Source organism: Vipera ursinii (genome assembly GCF_947247035.1).
Source record: "Vipera ursinii genome assembly, chromosome: Z".
Lineage (NCBI taxonomy): Eukaryota > Metazoa > Chordata > Lepidosauria > Squamata > Viperidae > Vipera > Vipera ursinii.
Window position 1 is genome coordinate 102,920,137 of NC_139517.1, and position 14,402 is coordinate 102,934,538.

At 34.6% G+C, this 14,402-nt stretch overlaps 1 protein-coding gene across 2 annotated transcripts in view; it reads left to right on the top strand.

The window, feature by feature from the left end:
- The window catches only part of LOC310649502 (LIM zinc-binding domain-containing Nebulette), a 204,748-nt gene extending 191,558 nt beyond the window's left edge, over positions 1–13,190 (top strand). The window contains exons 6-9 of one of the 2 annotated variants that reach the window (XM_083377987.1): positions 1,626–1,741; positions 2,197–2,308; positions 9,248–9,393; positions 11,789–13,190. In XM_083377987.1, the coding sequence (XP_083234113.1) occupies positions 1,626–1,741; positions 2,197–2,308; positions 9,248–9,393; positions 11,789–11,941 (527 nt within the window). In that variant the 3' untranslated portion in view covers positions 11,942–13,190. The remainder of the gene's footprint in view (positions 1–1,625; positions 1,742–2,196; positions 2,309–9,247; positions 9,394–11,788) is intronic. The other variant, XM_083377988.1, reaches the window with a different exon arrangement.
- Positions 13,191–14,402: the final 1,212 nt, after the last annotated feature.

The following is a 14,402-nucleotide window of genomic DNA, read 5'->3' on the forward strand; positions in this document are numbered from 1 at the left end:
TCTGAAGTTCCATGACATAGCAGTACATACAAACCAGTGCCTGGATGACAATCTATATGTAGCTCCTTAATTACCATAATAGAAGACTGGTGGGATGCTAATGAAATAAATAATTTAAAATGTTATTTTCTTTCTCGCTTTCCATGCTTTAAAAAGATAAACTCAAACACTACTTTCATTTCAAGATAAATCAGGGCATCTGGAAGGAAGAAAATGACATAGGCTTTCTTAATTTACCTAATTTGCAACCTGGCACTGTTTAAAATTAATGAATTAGACCAGTGTTTCTCAACTCTGACAACTTTAAGATCTGTTCACTTCCAACTTCAGAATTCCCCAGCCAGATGCTTGAGGAATTCAGGGAATTGAAGAGTTGTCAATGTTGAGAAGCAATGGATTAGACAGTATACAGGCTATGGATGTGGGACTAAAAGTAGCAGTGGGTTCACAGCTTTATACAAGCAACATGTATTATATGACAGAGCAGTTAAATTTATTGCTGGGATATATAATCTAATCCCAGTAAAGCACTGTTTATGGTAATCTTACAGTCTCCATTATGCATCAACCATTCTTTAAAAAAAGCATTTGAGCGATTCTCTTTTTTGTTTTAGATATTTTTTTTGTCTCTCAGGCTTCTAATCAATAACTGGGTTATTTATTTTAAATTTTTTGTTGGAAGTATGACATATACATTTTAATTTTATTAGTGCCCCAAAGTGAGGAGGAGTAGTAATATGTTCCCACTGAGTGGGAAGTGAACAATGCTGAAATAACCTATTTGTGTATGAATAATGAGTAATATAGGGACGCGGTGGCTCAGTGGGTTAGGACGCTGAGCTTGTCGATCAGAAGGTCGGCAGTTTGGCGGGTCGAATCCCGAGTGCCGCGTAACAGAGTGAGCGCCTGTTACTCGTCCCAGCTTCTGCCCACCTAGCAGTTCGAAAGCACGTAAAAAATGCAAGTAGAAAAATAGGGACCACTACGGTGGGAAGGTAACAGCGTTCCGTGCGCCTTTGGCGTCTAGTCATGCCGGCCACATGACCACGGAGACGTCCTCGGACAAACGCTGGCTCTTCGGCTATGAAACGGAGATGAGCACCGGCCCCTAGAGTCGGAAACGACTAGCACGCATGTGCGGGGGAACCTTTACCTTTACCTTTAATGAGTAATATGAATGACTTACCAATTTAACTGAGCTCAGAATTACAATCATAACTTGTAATGGTTGTTAAGTGGATCACCATGTGATTGCCTCCAATTATGAGATCTTTTTTGTAATTTCTGAATATTACTTTAAAACATGTGCCATTGTATGCTATTTCCTTTGTCAGCTGTAAAATCAGAGTATAGGGATATAATCCTGAAAATTTGTTCTGCATTTGCACTGTTCTTTGAATCTAGATTTGTGCCTGGTTGTTTATGCATGCAAGCATGGATAATACTGCTTCTAAAGCATCTGTTTTTATTGTTTAAGACAAATATTTATAACACAAAAGTTCAAGCAACTTATTTCAGTTCCTACTAACAAGGCAGTTCCTGTGATATTCTAATCAGGAGAACTAATTGTCATACAATTATCTTGGTATGAAGTGGTAATATAGTTTTATTTATTTCCCATTCAGCCCCTGTGCTTCCTGGGGCCTATCAACAAAATCAGCCCCAAGGATATGGTTACATGCACCAGACTAGTATGTCATCTATGAGATCAATGCATTCACAGCCACATTCAGCTAACTTGGTGAGTATTAAGCTGAAAGATATTTAAAGATAATTTTGCTATATTTAATACTTCAAAAATTGCCAAGATGCAAATTTCAAATTATGAAGAGATTCTATAAACGAATGTATTTTCTTTTTACATGAGTGTCTGTAGAAATAAAATAAAATCAAGATGGGCAAATGCAACCCTGTGATTGGAGCCCTGCCATTTGATTACATGATTGTTCCTACCATCTTAACATTTTTTACTACAATTATGGACATCCCTGAATGACTACAGATTTCTTCTTTGAAAAGTGTTTTACACAAAAGGAAGTCTTGCAGAGTCATTCAGCCAGCAATTTCAGTCACATAAAAGTTTTATGGATGATGTGTAGATAGATGGATATATGCTTATAGAAATTGTTGTATTGGTCAGTAGCTGCCTTTCAATGGAATATGTTTAATGGACTTTCCTCTATTTTCTGTTAACAGAGAACTTATAGAGCTATGTATGACTATAGTGCCCAAGATGAAGATGAAGTTTCCTTCAGAGATGGTGACTACATCATCAATGTACAGCCGATCGATGATGGTTGGATGTATGGTACAGTTCAGAGAACTGGGAAAACTGGAATGCTTCCAGCAAATTACATTGAGTTTGTTAATTAGTTCAGCATTAATTCTTATGAGCATTTTGATTTACCTATAATCTTTTTAAACAAAATATTTTTAAAACCACCACTTTATGATTTCCCTGTTAGTGTAACAATCTGTGATCCTATGCTAAAGTCAACATATAGTCCAATAGGGAATCTAGGATTACTGAGCTCTGGAAGCATGATATTTAAAGTGATTTATAAAAACATACTGATGGTGGAAACTGGATTAATTTCATTTAGCTTCCAAATAGAATCCTGCCTTTACAGTAGGTTGTGTTTCTTGTTTGAATTATAAGTATAAAACAACTGATATTTTTTTATTGTGTGACTTTGAAATTGTAAGAGGTATAGCTTGCTGTTGAGGTTTGAGTTATTAAAAATTCAAGTGCATTGAATCAATGTTTTTGTTGTAACAAATGACATGATCAAAAGTTGCTTACTATTGCTTTGCATACCATGTTCTTAATGATGAAAGGTTCCTACTACCTTTAGTTGTCTAATCTATTGTCTTTACTCTAAAGTTCTCATTTGTTCTCTTTCTGCTTATATTAGACTTCCCAAAGCACTAGTTGACATAACTGCTGAATCATTAAATGTATGAGTCTTTTGAGTCAGTTCGTGATAAATCCACAATGCTCTTGTTAAATTCTGTGTTTTCTGTTCTGTTAATACCAATTTTTTATTTGCCACTGTATTAGCAGTCTTTATATAGAAGTCATTATCATTTAAAACATCTTTCAAATTGTACCAATCTCTAACATTTCCTTTTATCACGATGGGAGTTTTCAGTGAAAGTGACTACAGGTAGTCTTCTACTTACGACTTTATTTAATGATAGTTCATAGTTAATGATGGCCTCAGATAAAGTGACTTACAATTCCTCCTTGAAATTATGACCACTGTACACTCAGTCACATGATGGCAAATTAGATGGTTGGCAATTGGCAATGACTCATTTATGACAGTTGCAGTATCTTACAGTCATGTGATTGCAATTTATGATCTTTCCAGCTGGCTTCTGATTAGCAAAGTCAATTGGGGGAAGCTGGATTGATCCAGGTCACATAATGACTCACTTAATCTCCATATTGTTAGTAGCAAAAATTCTGGTCCCAATTGTGGTCATAAGTTGAGGACAACCTGTATATTTTATTTGCAACAGTATAATGGATTGGTGATGGATTTTAGTTATAACATGAATGTAAGCTTAGATTTGAATTTAGTGAATCAGCAGGATTCTCCCCACCAATTTAATTTCTTAAAAGGTAGATTTTCACTAGATTTCCATTCTTCCTTGTCAGTATAACTTATCAATATCTTCAATAACTGAATTATGATATCAGAAATTTTCCTTTGCGGAAAGCTTTTCAAATTTTAAAATACTACTTTCAAAAAACTTTTAAGGATTTAGAGATTGACATCTGCTTAAATATACTGGTTAATATAAACATAATACTTCGTAGATATATCTAAAAGTTGTTTGGAGTTCATGAGATCCATTGGAGGTAGCTAGTAAGAAACTGGCAGACTGAGGACAAGGAAAGAACATATGAAGCCCTATAAGATCATAAACAATGAAGGCAAAGTGTATTGTATAAGACAGCATTTTAAGTTCCCCACAATGTCTGCAGATTTCATACTGCTTTTTTAGGCCTGTGCTAACTTGGTTAAACTTAAGCGAACTAAATTTTTCTTGGTTTCACTTTGACTGTTGGAGTTGACGTGATCATCAAAAATGAAGTATTAGAGGTACATGCATAACTGAAGAGCTATAGTTAAGGTTGTAGCAAAGAGCACAGCCCTATTCTTTTATTTTTCCTTTCATTAATCTCAAAGGAATTAAAATGTGATGTATCCATTTCTGGCTGGTATAGGTGGATGCTTGTTAAAAATGAATGAAGTTTTATCTGGTTGGAGGTTTCTCTGAGCAAAGTCTGGGAGCACATGGCATATAATGTGAAAAAAACCCATTTTTTGAGTAATGAATTAAACATTTTAAAACTCAAATCATATTTCTTCCACAAATTCAATCTGAGACAATCCATTCTTACCCACCCTCTGCATAGCAACAACCTATGTTTTAAGGTTAAAGCAAAGTATAAGTGAGGCTCTTTATATAGCACTTTATAGGATAGATAAGTGCCTGGCAGCATTCAGTATCCTATTTGTAGCTTCCAAAAAGAGAATAGATGGGATGAATTTTAAAAAGCAACATAAGTATTTAAACTCTGCAGAGACATAAGCCACCCATAATACTACTTAAAAAGAACGTGAGACTTCTCAATTTGGCCCAATTTTTCCAGGTGGGAGGGTTAGGAGCCAAATTTTGAGAAACTCCAAAATGTAATGAGGTTTTTTTTAAATGTCCTGTTCTGATGAAGTTCCAAAAATTATGGGCATGCCTCGTACAGATTTGAAGCAGAACAGAAACTAAACATGTTTTTTTAAAGCATGCTGTGGCTGCTGAGTATTACTGGATTGGATTGAATCATAGCTTTCTTTCTTCCCCTTTGAAGAGCAATCTTTGTAAAAGATGAAGGAAAACTTGGGATCCATCCTATTATTATTACTATTCCAAATGTTATAGTCGGGGGAAAATAAATATGGCCCCAAACATGGGAAGAAATGCTACTTTTATTTATTGGAATGTTTTCCCCAATTGTTGCTTCTCACCAATCTGCTAGTGTAGTCCTGAAGGAAATATTTAGATACATTCTTGCAAAATATATCACTATGAATTCTCTTACTTCTATTGTATTTTTATAACATTCAAAGTATTATATAAAAGAGAGATTTGGAAAGATCCTATTTTTCTATTTCCTTGGCTTAGCTATTAGATGGCATGGATATTAGATTAAATAATTATGCAAGTCCTATTTTTTCTGGTCTGAATGAAATGTACATTATTATAATTATTTTTAATCTAGGTGAGGTTGGGGAAGACAAAATTCCAGGGGAAACTCTTTTATTACTTTTATAGATATTTGTATCTAAAGGATAAAATATATTTTGCTAAAGTTATAAATCATAGAAATGAAAGGTGGAGACATGGCTCCACTGTGTTTATTTTACTTTTGCATTGTCTAAAGAAGCAGATTTAAATTGCCCTTAACAAGATGTCATAACATTGTTGCCAAAAAGTAAAAGATCACTGTTCTTTCAGCTATTAGCCAGGAAACTTTGAAGATATAAAATCATTATTTAAAAGAGGTTAGTTTTTTTAATCAGAGGGAGAGAGAAATAAAAAGAGAGATAAAAACAAAGATCCAGAAGATGAATAAATGTTATGTCTTTAGGAACTTTTTCTGTGATATTGATATCAAACCTTTCTCAAAGTGTGTGAACACAATCCCAGAAGAATTGATAATACAGTGTTATCCCTCTCGAGGGCAACAAAATGAATCAGACTATTATTGGTTTTAAAAGTGCTACAATTTGATGGAAAGTACGGTGCAGTTTGCTATGCAAGGCATGGAAAGGAAATCTTGTTTTAATAAAAGAATATAATTTTTGATTTACATATTTATAACATTGTGATAGGGATAACACTATACTTATCTCAGGGATACCAATATTTCTCTGTGTGGAGTTCTTTGTTTTGAAGGTGGCTCTCAACCTCAAATCTACCATAGATAGAATCAAAATGTAAAGTGGAAGAGGACTTTAGTCATTAGTGTCAGTAAAAACTATTATTTGTGCATTTGCAAGTGCAGAAATGTAGGATCTCATCTGTGTGCACATTTTTGTCAAGTAAATAGTATTAAGGAATATAGGATAGAGAAGTTAAAAGTTTAATTTGTGATCTCCGTAAAAAAAACCCATCTTATCTCCTTACTAAGGGATTACCTTTGATTGATCTTAGTGGCCACCATCATTTTTAAAACAACAAGATTTTCTTTCTATCTTTCAATCTTAAGATTCAGAAAAATATTCTTGAAGAATAAAATAATGATGACAAAATTCAGGAATTTTTGAAATGATTAGTTTTAGACTAATCTACTAGCGGGTTTTACTCTGCAGTGAAAAGTAGAGCTGACAAATCACATTTGTGCAAAGAAAACAGTAGACAAAAGTAACATTGCTTTCTTTTCTCACATCCTGTATTGCAGTAGATGAATTTCCAAAAGCTATAAAAGATTTTTCCCCCCCAACTTGGAACTTGGAAACCTGCTGTCTATGTTCTGTATGCAGGATACAAAGAAAACTAAGGATGAAAATAGAGGACTTTCCTTAATTTTAACACCCAGACTAAGCTTATTGTCATGAAATATATTACTATGCCTTAATTTTTTTTTAGAAATATAAGTACCTTAAATTTTCATGGCATAACTGTATCTGCATTTTTAAAAAAGAATCATGTAATATTTTGATGCAATAACGCTGTTCAGTCATTCATTCTCATTATCTGATGGGCTTTTATTTTGCCAAGATTGTTTGCTGATATCCTTTTCCTGAAGTTATTGTAAATTCATGTGTCTCATCCACACTATCTAGCTGCTTGTCTTCTGCTAGCCTAGTTTACTATTGCCTACATTTTTCCAATCTCCATAATGCATAAACTTTAGCTCCCTTATGAGTGCTTCCAGTGAGCAATCTGGTTTTATTTCATTGTGTTGTATAATTTGTTATCTTGTAATCCAAAGTATTCTCAACAATTTCTCCCATCTTTTCAATTCAAGGCAGCAATTTTTCTTTGTTGGGTCTTTCTGATAGTATCATTCCCTCTTAAAATTAGGAAAACCATGATCTTAAAAATATGTACATTTTTTTTCAGTGTGTTATGTTAATGGTCTTTGGCTCACATTAATATCTTGCCCTCCACAATATTGAAGAACTGTATAACAACATTCCTTCTGCAAAAGAAACCTGCCCCTGTAGGAACCTAGGACTCTATCCATGTGTTCCTTTAGTATCTTTGTTTAGCAATTTGTGCCCTACCCACATAACTCATTTGCTAACAGAAGGATGACTTTGTTTTATATTATTGGATTAAAATTTAACATCTTCAAAAGTGTTGCAAAATTTCATGCAGTTGCTATTGCTTTATGTGTAGAAATATTATCTTAATTTTAAGATTTTATAACTATATAAACATTTTACTTTTTATTTTGTTTTGGACCACAGTGAAATTATACTAGAAGTGTCAGTCTATCCATACAGCAGATATCTCTATTTCATGGCTTCAGCTACAATGTCCCTGAACTTTTTTTTAACCCTAGAAGGATGAGATCTATTACTGTTTGCCTGCCTATTTGCAATGACTTGGCGTTGCTTGATTAGTATTCTTTATCTCTTCTTAAGAAGTGATCCCTTAGGTTTAAGCCATATTTATTTTTAGCCTTCGGTACAGTATCTGAGTTTAGTGATATTTTTCCCAGCAATTTTAATTCCAGTTCTGCTCTAATCCAAAATTTCTTATGATATACTTACATATAAATTTAAAAAGTAAGGTAACAGTATACAATCTTGGCACCAACCTTTTCTAACTACATGTAGTTTGGTTGTTCCATGTAGTGTTTCTGTTTGCATTGATTATGTAGAATTACTCTATACCTGTTTCTCTTATCTGGAAATCAATATTTAGTTGGACAGATTTTCCTCTGCTGCTTTTGCTTTTTCTATTTCCATGACTATTTATAAGATATTATCAGATACCCATTTTCTTTTGCCTTGTATTTTAATTTAAGAATATTTTTGTTTACATTTTTAAAGAAAACATGAATTTCAATCTAGACTGCTTCAAACAGTCTAGATCAGACATGTCAAACACAAGGCCCGGGGGCCAGATCCGGCCCGCAAAGTGGTTTCATGTGGCCCGCGAAGCCATCCTGGAAACAGTGAGGGAACGGCCCCCACTGCCTTGGCCCTGGCCCAGAGACTCTCCTCCTGCCAGAGACCCTCAGATCTGTCCCACTCCTGCCCATGCCCCCATAGGCCCTCTTGATGCGAACGATGTAGAGCTGGCCACGCCCACCCAGTAGGCCATACGCACTCTAGCCATGACCACCCAGTAGGCCACGCCCACCCAGGCCACACCCACCCAGCCCCCTGAGGGCAACTGCAATGCTGATGCGGCCCTCAATGAAATTGAGTTTGACACCCCTGGTCTAGATTATTTGTTTTCTTAAAACAAATAAAACTCCTTTGCAAGAAGTTCATGATCCAATGCCAGTCATAACCATATATTGTTTTTGCTGAATGTCGGGAGTTGATTTTGATGTTGTTACCTGGAAAACTGCACACATAGAATCATATTGGAAGAAAGTATTTGCTGCAGACGTGGAGTTTTTATGCAAAATTCTTACTAATGCCCTACTTATTAGGTATGCTAAGGTTAAATTTTTGCATTATACTATTTGCTGTTTAACTTCTAGCATTCAAACCTCCCATAATTAATATTTCATAATTCATTTTTGGGAAGTGCATTGTACATTGTTGCATTTGTTAGCAAACTATAGCAAGTTTTCATTGTACTGTTCAACTTCTGTGTCTGAAGGACAGATTTGGATTACCAAATGGAGATTATTCTATCATTTGGGAGATTGTATCTGAGCTCTCATTTTTCATCTTTTTTCTTAACAATGGTGACTATTATATTTCTTCTGTGATTTCCTTGTCAATACTAGATGATTTTGTGATTCTCTGACACGAAGCTCAGTCAGTTTTAGTTGATTCCTAATTTTTACTCTAAAAATACCAGATTTGTTTTGGTTCATAATTCTTACATGTGTGAGGATATCTTTGCAGCATCGAACTTTCCTTTTGCTTCCAGTTATAATAGCAGCTGGACATCACTTCAGTTTTAATCTAGCCACATCATAAACACCAGTGCTACTCATAACATTGTCCTGATTGTGGATGTTCATTTGGGGTTTTTTTGACAGAGTACTGGAGTGGATTGCTGTTTCTTCTGGGCCACATTGAGACTAACCTTGTCTATGATCTGTTGATCATGAGTGACCCTTATGGGAGTCCGCCCTGCTATAGGATAGCTCATAGCATTACTGGACTGTGCAAGTCCCATTACAAGGTAACCGTACATGAAGAGTAATATGTTGTATGTTTAAAAAGCAGGGTGATAACCAATCCATCAAGTATTTTTAAAGCATATGTTACTTTAAGTACTGATTTCCCAGATCTGAAGTTTACTTTTTGCTGCTAATGGAGAAGCAGGGCAAACTATATTTAGTCTTTTCACTCTCCCACCTTCAAATATTATCCATTGCTATTAAAATTGGTGATTTTTTGCCATTACTGAAGTAGTTTACAAATGAATGAAAGGAACAATTTTCAGAGTTCTGATTTGTCCATGTGCAATGCAGCAATATTATTAAATAGGATACTGAATTGCAAGGGGAAAATGCCAACAATGGCCACCAGATCCCTGATCTCTGCAGCCACAAGATGCCCAGCATGTCACTTTGATTGTCCTCAATTTGGGAATTCTGTGGCAAGAAAAAAATATGAATGGATGAATGGAAGTTGTATTGCTGTTGTTGTTGCTTCCTACCCATCTAAGAAGTTGGGGTGGAAGGGAGAAAAGGGGGAAGCTTATAAGAGAGTGGCACATATGAAATGGTAGTTGTCCTATTAATTTTTTATGTAAAGAAATCAAGCATGAGAGCATTGTCTGCAATGAGAAAGAGAAATGGAGAAAGAGATGAAGGGGGATGGCTAAAAGCATCTTAAGCTTTTAAGATCATTCAATACCTCTATATCAGTTTAAAATGAATTGTACTTATCCAAGAATATTGACCAATTATGAACATATTTAAGTAAATGTTAGCGAAGCACTTTTCATATTAAGTGCTACCTGTACATAACGTTGCTTCATGCGCATGCAGTCAATGTAGTTGCTACCAAAAATTTCATTTTTACCTATTAGACTTCTATGCCCACAATGCTAACAAAACCATGCAAGGGTATTTTTCTGTCCATGGTTTGTTGATAAAGCCAAAGCTGGTTGGATTTGCACATATTAAGTCAAAACCTGTAATTTATAAATCACAAGTGGCTGAGTTTGCACAATTTGCTTTACAAGCAAACTATGACATAGTTTAGTGTGATGCATGGGATAGGAGCTCCACCTCTTTTGATCAGTCATTATACAGAAATCTAGTCATCCCCTTGCAGTGCTTGCTTTCAGTGCTGCAGTACTCATCTAGAGCATTGCCATGCCAAAATTGCTTTCAGTGATAATTGTATCATTTTGTAATATCTGAAATAGCCTTTAGAGTCCCACTGTGAATATTTATAAGTCTGGATAACTGGAAAAAAAGTTTTGACACCTTCTTGAGAATCAAAGGCATATAGGCAGTCTCCAGATTACACAAAGGTTTCATTATAGGAATCCATGTATAAGATGATAATAGTAATATTTTTTCAATGCACAAATATGTTGCCTGCCATTTTTCAGATTTGCAAAATGGGGCTGTCACTCTTTAGTCCCTTTCCAGTCAGAGTTTATTTGACTGGATCAAAATATCTTGATCTTTATTTTCCATGAAAGAATAACAGCAATATACTCTTCATTTTAAAAATTTTTCCAGGAATAAGTAGTGATAACCCTACAGGGAAACAGTAATTTGACTATATATTATGTGTTTTGAATAATATGTAATTTTAAACTACTGGATAAATGTTAGCTAGTGTTTAACTAATTAGTTTAGCATTTAGTGTATCGAAACCAGTTGGTGATACGGAACTATTCAAAACTTCTAGACACATCCTGCTAGCAAACATAGACTTGTATACGTTACAAATCACAAAGAAATTAATCTTTTATCAACATTTCTGAATGCCGTGGCTTTATTTATTAATTTTTTTGTCACACTTGGATTTTATTTCTACTTTTCCCTGAAAGAAAAAAGCACATTTATTAAAAATATCTTTTTATTCCATAAAAATCTCTTATGCTGTCAACAGTTTTTGATGATGTATGATTCCTAAGGATCCATATCTAGTCCTTGGGCTTGTGGTTAAAAGGATCTAGAATACACCCTGGCTTTGTACCATCATCAAGGGCAATGCTTGTAATAACAATTCACTTTTCTGATTCATCCCAAATATCCTTGAATTAAGAATGTAACAGAGAGAAGGGTATCCAAGGTAAATGTATTTCCATCAACCCCTTATTTAACTCCTCTGAAGATCTTTGTAGCTTGATCCAAAGGCCTTCACAGATGTTGGAGACATATTTACCTGAGCTTGTTTTAACGCTCTCTCAATTTTAATCCAGACAAAGCAATGTTTCACATGGACTGAACTGGAGGCATTTACAGTACCTGTCCCCTGAAATTTGATAAATAATGTGCAAAGATCTGCAGAGATAATCAGAGGTGCCCACTCTTGCTTCTACTGTTCTTTTTACCTTTACATGGGGATGTTATCTCATTGTAATAGAGTACACTTTTATATTCTGCCAGGTTGCTTCCTACTGCAGGCTTTGTTCTTATTGGATAGTTGGCCGAGGGAAGAGAAAATATTTAATATCTACCCATCTACAAAGAATCGAACATAAAAGAAAGAAGCAAGTTGGAGCAGAGTGCATCATGATTAATATTGCATCAATAGAGTGACTGTGATAACTCAGCTTTCATTAACAAAAATGACTTAATTCTCAGGTTTTCTGCTCTGCCTTCCTACATCTCTTTAAAATTCAGGCTGAAATCTGCTTCAAACTTTCTTTCTGTCTGTTTCCCAATTTTTTCTGATAAAATTCCAATTTTTGGTTTGTCATTAAAAAAATCTAGTCCTCCCCCCTCCTTTGTTGCTATAAAAGCAAAACAGAAGAAATCCCCTCTCCGGTGCTCTACTGGAGGTTATATTTAATTGTGCATCTTACAGACCAGCCACCTGTTTAGAGGGTATTGCCAATCCACAGGATTGGGTTCCTAGGTTTTTCTGAAAAGCAGTGCTTTTTTTTAATGTCAAGAGTTGGTGTTCCTGTTTCAACAGGTTTTCCTAAACCATTGAATACTTTTTCAATTAAGTTTCTGGTCTCCCTTTACTTAACTAAAAGTATCATAAAAGATTACATCATTTAGATACAACCAAGGTGATCAAATTCTGACATAATTTTAAAAAGGAAAATAAAAAGAAGCAAAACTCTGTTTCTGAGTCACAAAATACGCATTTCTTCTCTGAAGTGAAACATCAGTCATTGTCAAATTTGCATTTTTCTCATTAAATATTTGGAGCTGATTTGTCATTCTGCCTGCACAATTACTGGACATTCAGAGGAACTTTATATGCATTTTTCTTACCCAGCATATAGAAAATACAAAATATTGTATCTATCATGCAATCACATTGAAACTGAAAACATGTCATTTTGAAACAATCATGATATACTGTACCATTGGAAATATGTGTACTTAAACATTGCAAAGTATGAATTGATTAAAACAACAGAAATAATTTTATTGATTGTATTTGATTAGCATGATATGAAGCTCAGTCTACTATTTTTGAAGTTTATAAACAGCAAAAAACAAATTACTGTTGTAGTATAATGTACTGTTCCTTCAAATGTAAATTCTTTGTTATTTTTCACAATGGTATGTTATTTGGTTATAAGAAATTATGAAAAACGATTGATGCTTAATGGAATGAGGATCAGATGATATATTTATAGATTTGGCTTTTGTTATGCAAAAGGATAACATCAATAATTAAAATATATTTTACTTGAATTGCTTTAAATTCTATTTTCCCTAGTTCACTGTGAATAAAGCAACATTTTGTTACCTGAAGTTTGAGCCTATGCAACCTAATATCTATTTGGTTCTGGTCAAATAATTGTAATTAACATACAATGGCACTGAAATAAAGTATACTATTGAAACTTCTACTATGTATGCATTATGTCAATTAAAAACATTTCAAAAACAATTGGATTCTGTGACATGGAACAGGGTTGGGCAAAACTTACATCCTTCTTGATACACCTGCTTTCCAGCTTTTAGAGCCATCTAAACGTACTTACGCAATTGCTGAAATAGTGTTTGGTGACGACATTTCCCAGTGTACTGTGGCAATAAGATGTAAATCCTATTTACATAGATACAGTTAAGTTTTAATTCAATACGATTTAGAATGGTATTTTTCACAATTTTTGTTCTTGCCCCCACTCAGTTTTTGAGGGTAGTCAACAGCAAACTACGGTATGCAAATATGGTGACCTTTGGTCCCCAAATGGTTATGCAGACCTGATATAGATATTTACATTATAGTTGTGACATATGGGATATGTGTCATTTTGGGATGAGTGTCTGAAACTTTATCTCATGCTAGGATATGGTAAATGATGTCTTATTATCGTTCTTGGTTATTTGGAAGCAGTGAAAACAGAAATTACAGGGATGAAGAGTCATAGTTGAATGATTCAGCACGTTGTTCTACAGGGGAAGTAATGATTAAAATGTTGAACTATGACTGGGAGATCAGTATTCAAGTCCATCTCTGCCATTGAAGTTCTCATGGTTACTTGGGTCATAATTATCACTTTATATTACACAATAGTTATAACAACAATTGGAGAATATATGTATGTTGCCTGAGCTTCTGAAGGAGTGGCAGGATGAAAATCTATCAACTAAATATACATTTGGTTGTACTGTTTTGAGTTAAAATAATTGAAGTGAATAAGATGAGATATAATTTGGCATAAGGCACTTTATTCCACTGCACTTTGCTTCTCTTATTCTTCATGTGACCCCAATACAATATTGCTGCTTGTATGAGAAGGACTGATGAAGTAGCAGCAACTCTTTAGCTGGGGTCCTTCTTCTGACCTAGGAAATTATTATAGTAGATGAGTGCATGGCCAGTATTGCATTACAAGTTATACTTATAATTTTTAATGTGGTAGAACAAGAACTCCCATTTATTTATTTATTATGCCAAGACTGCAGGACCCACCAGATTCATAATACAAGTGTTAGAAAGGCAACTCTAATTTCAATGTCCGTGGTTTGTGGCTGAAAGTCACATTATGTGATTCCAAGTTTCTGGAACTGGCAATATGAACTAATATCC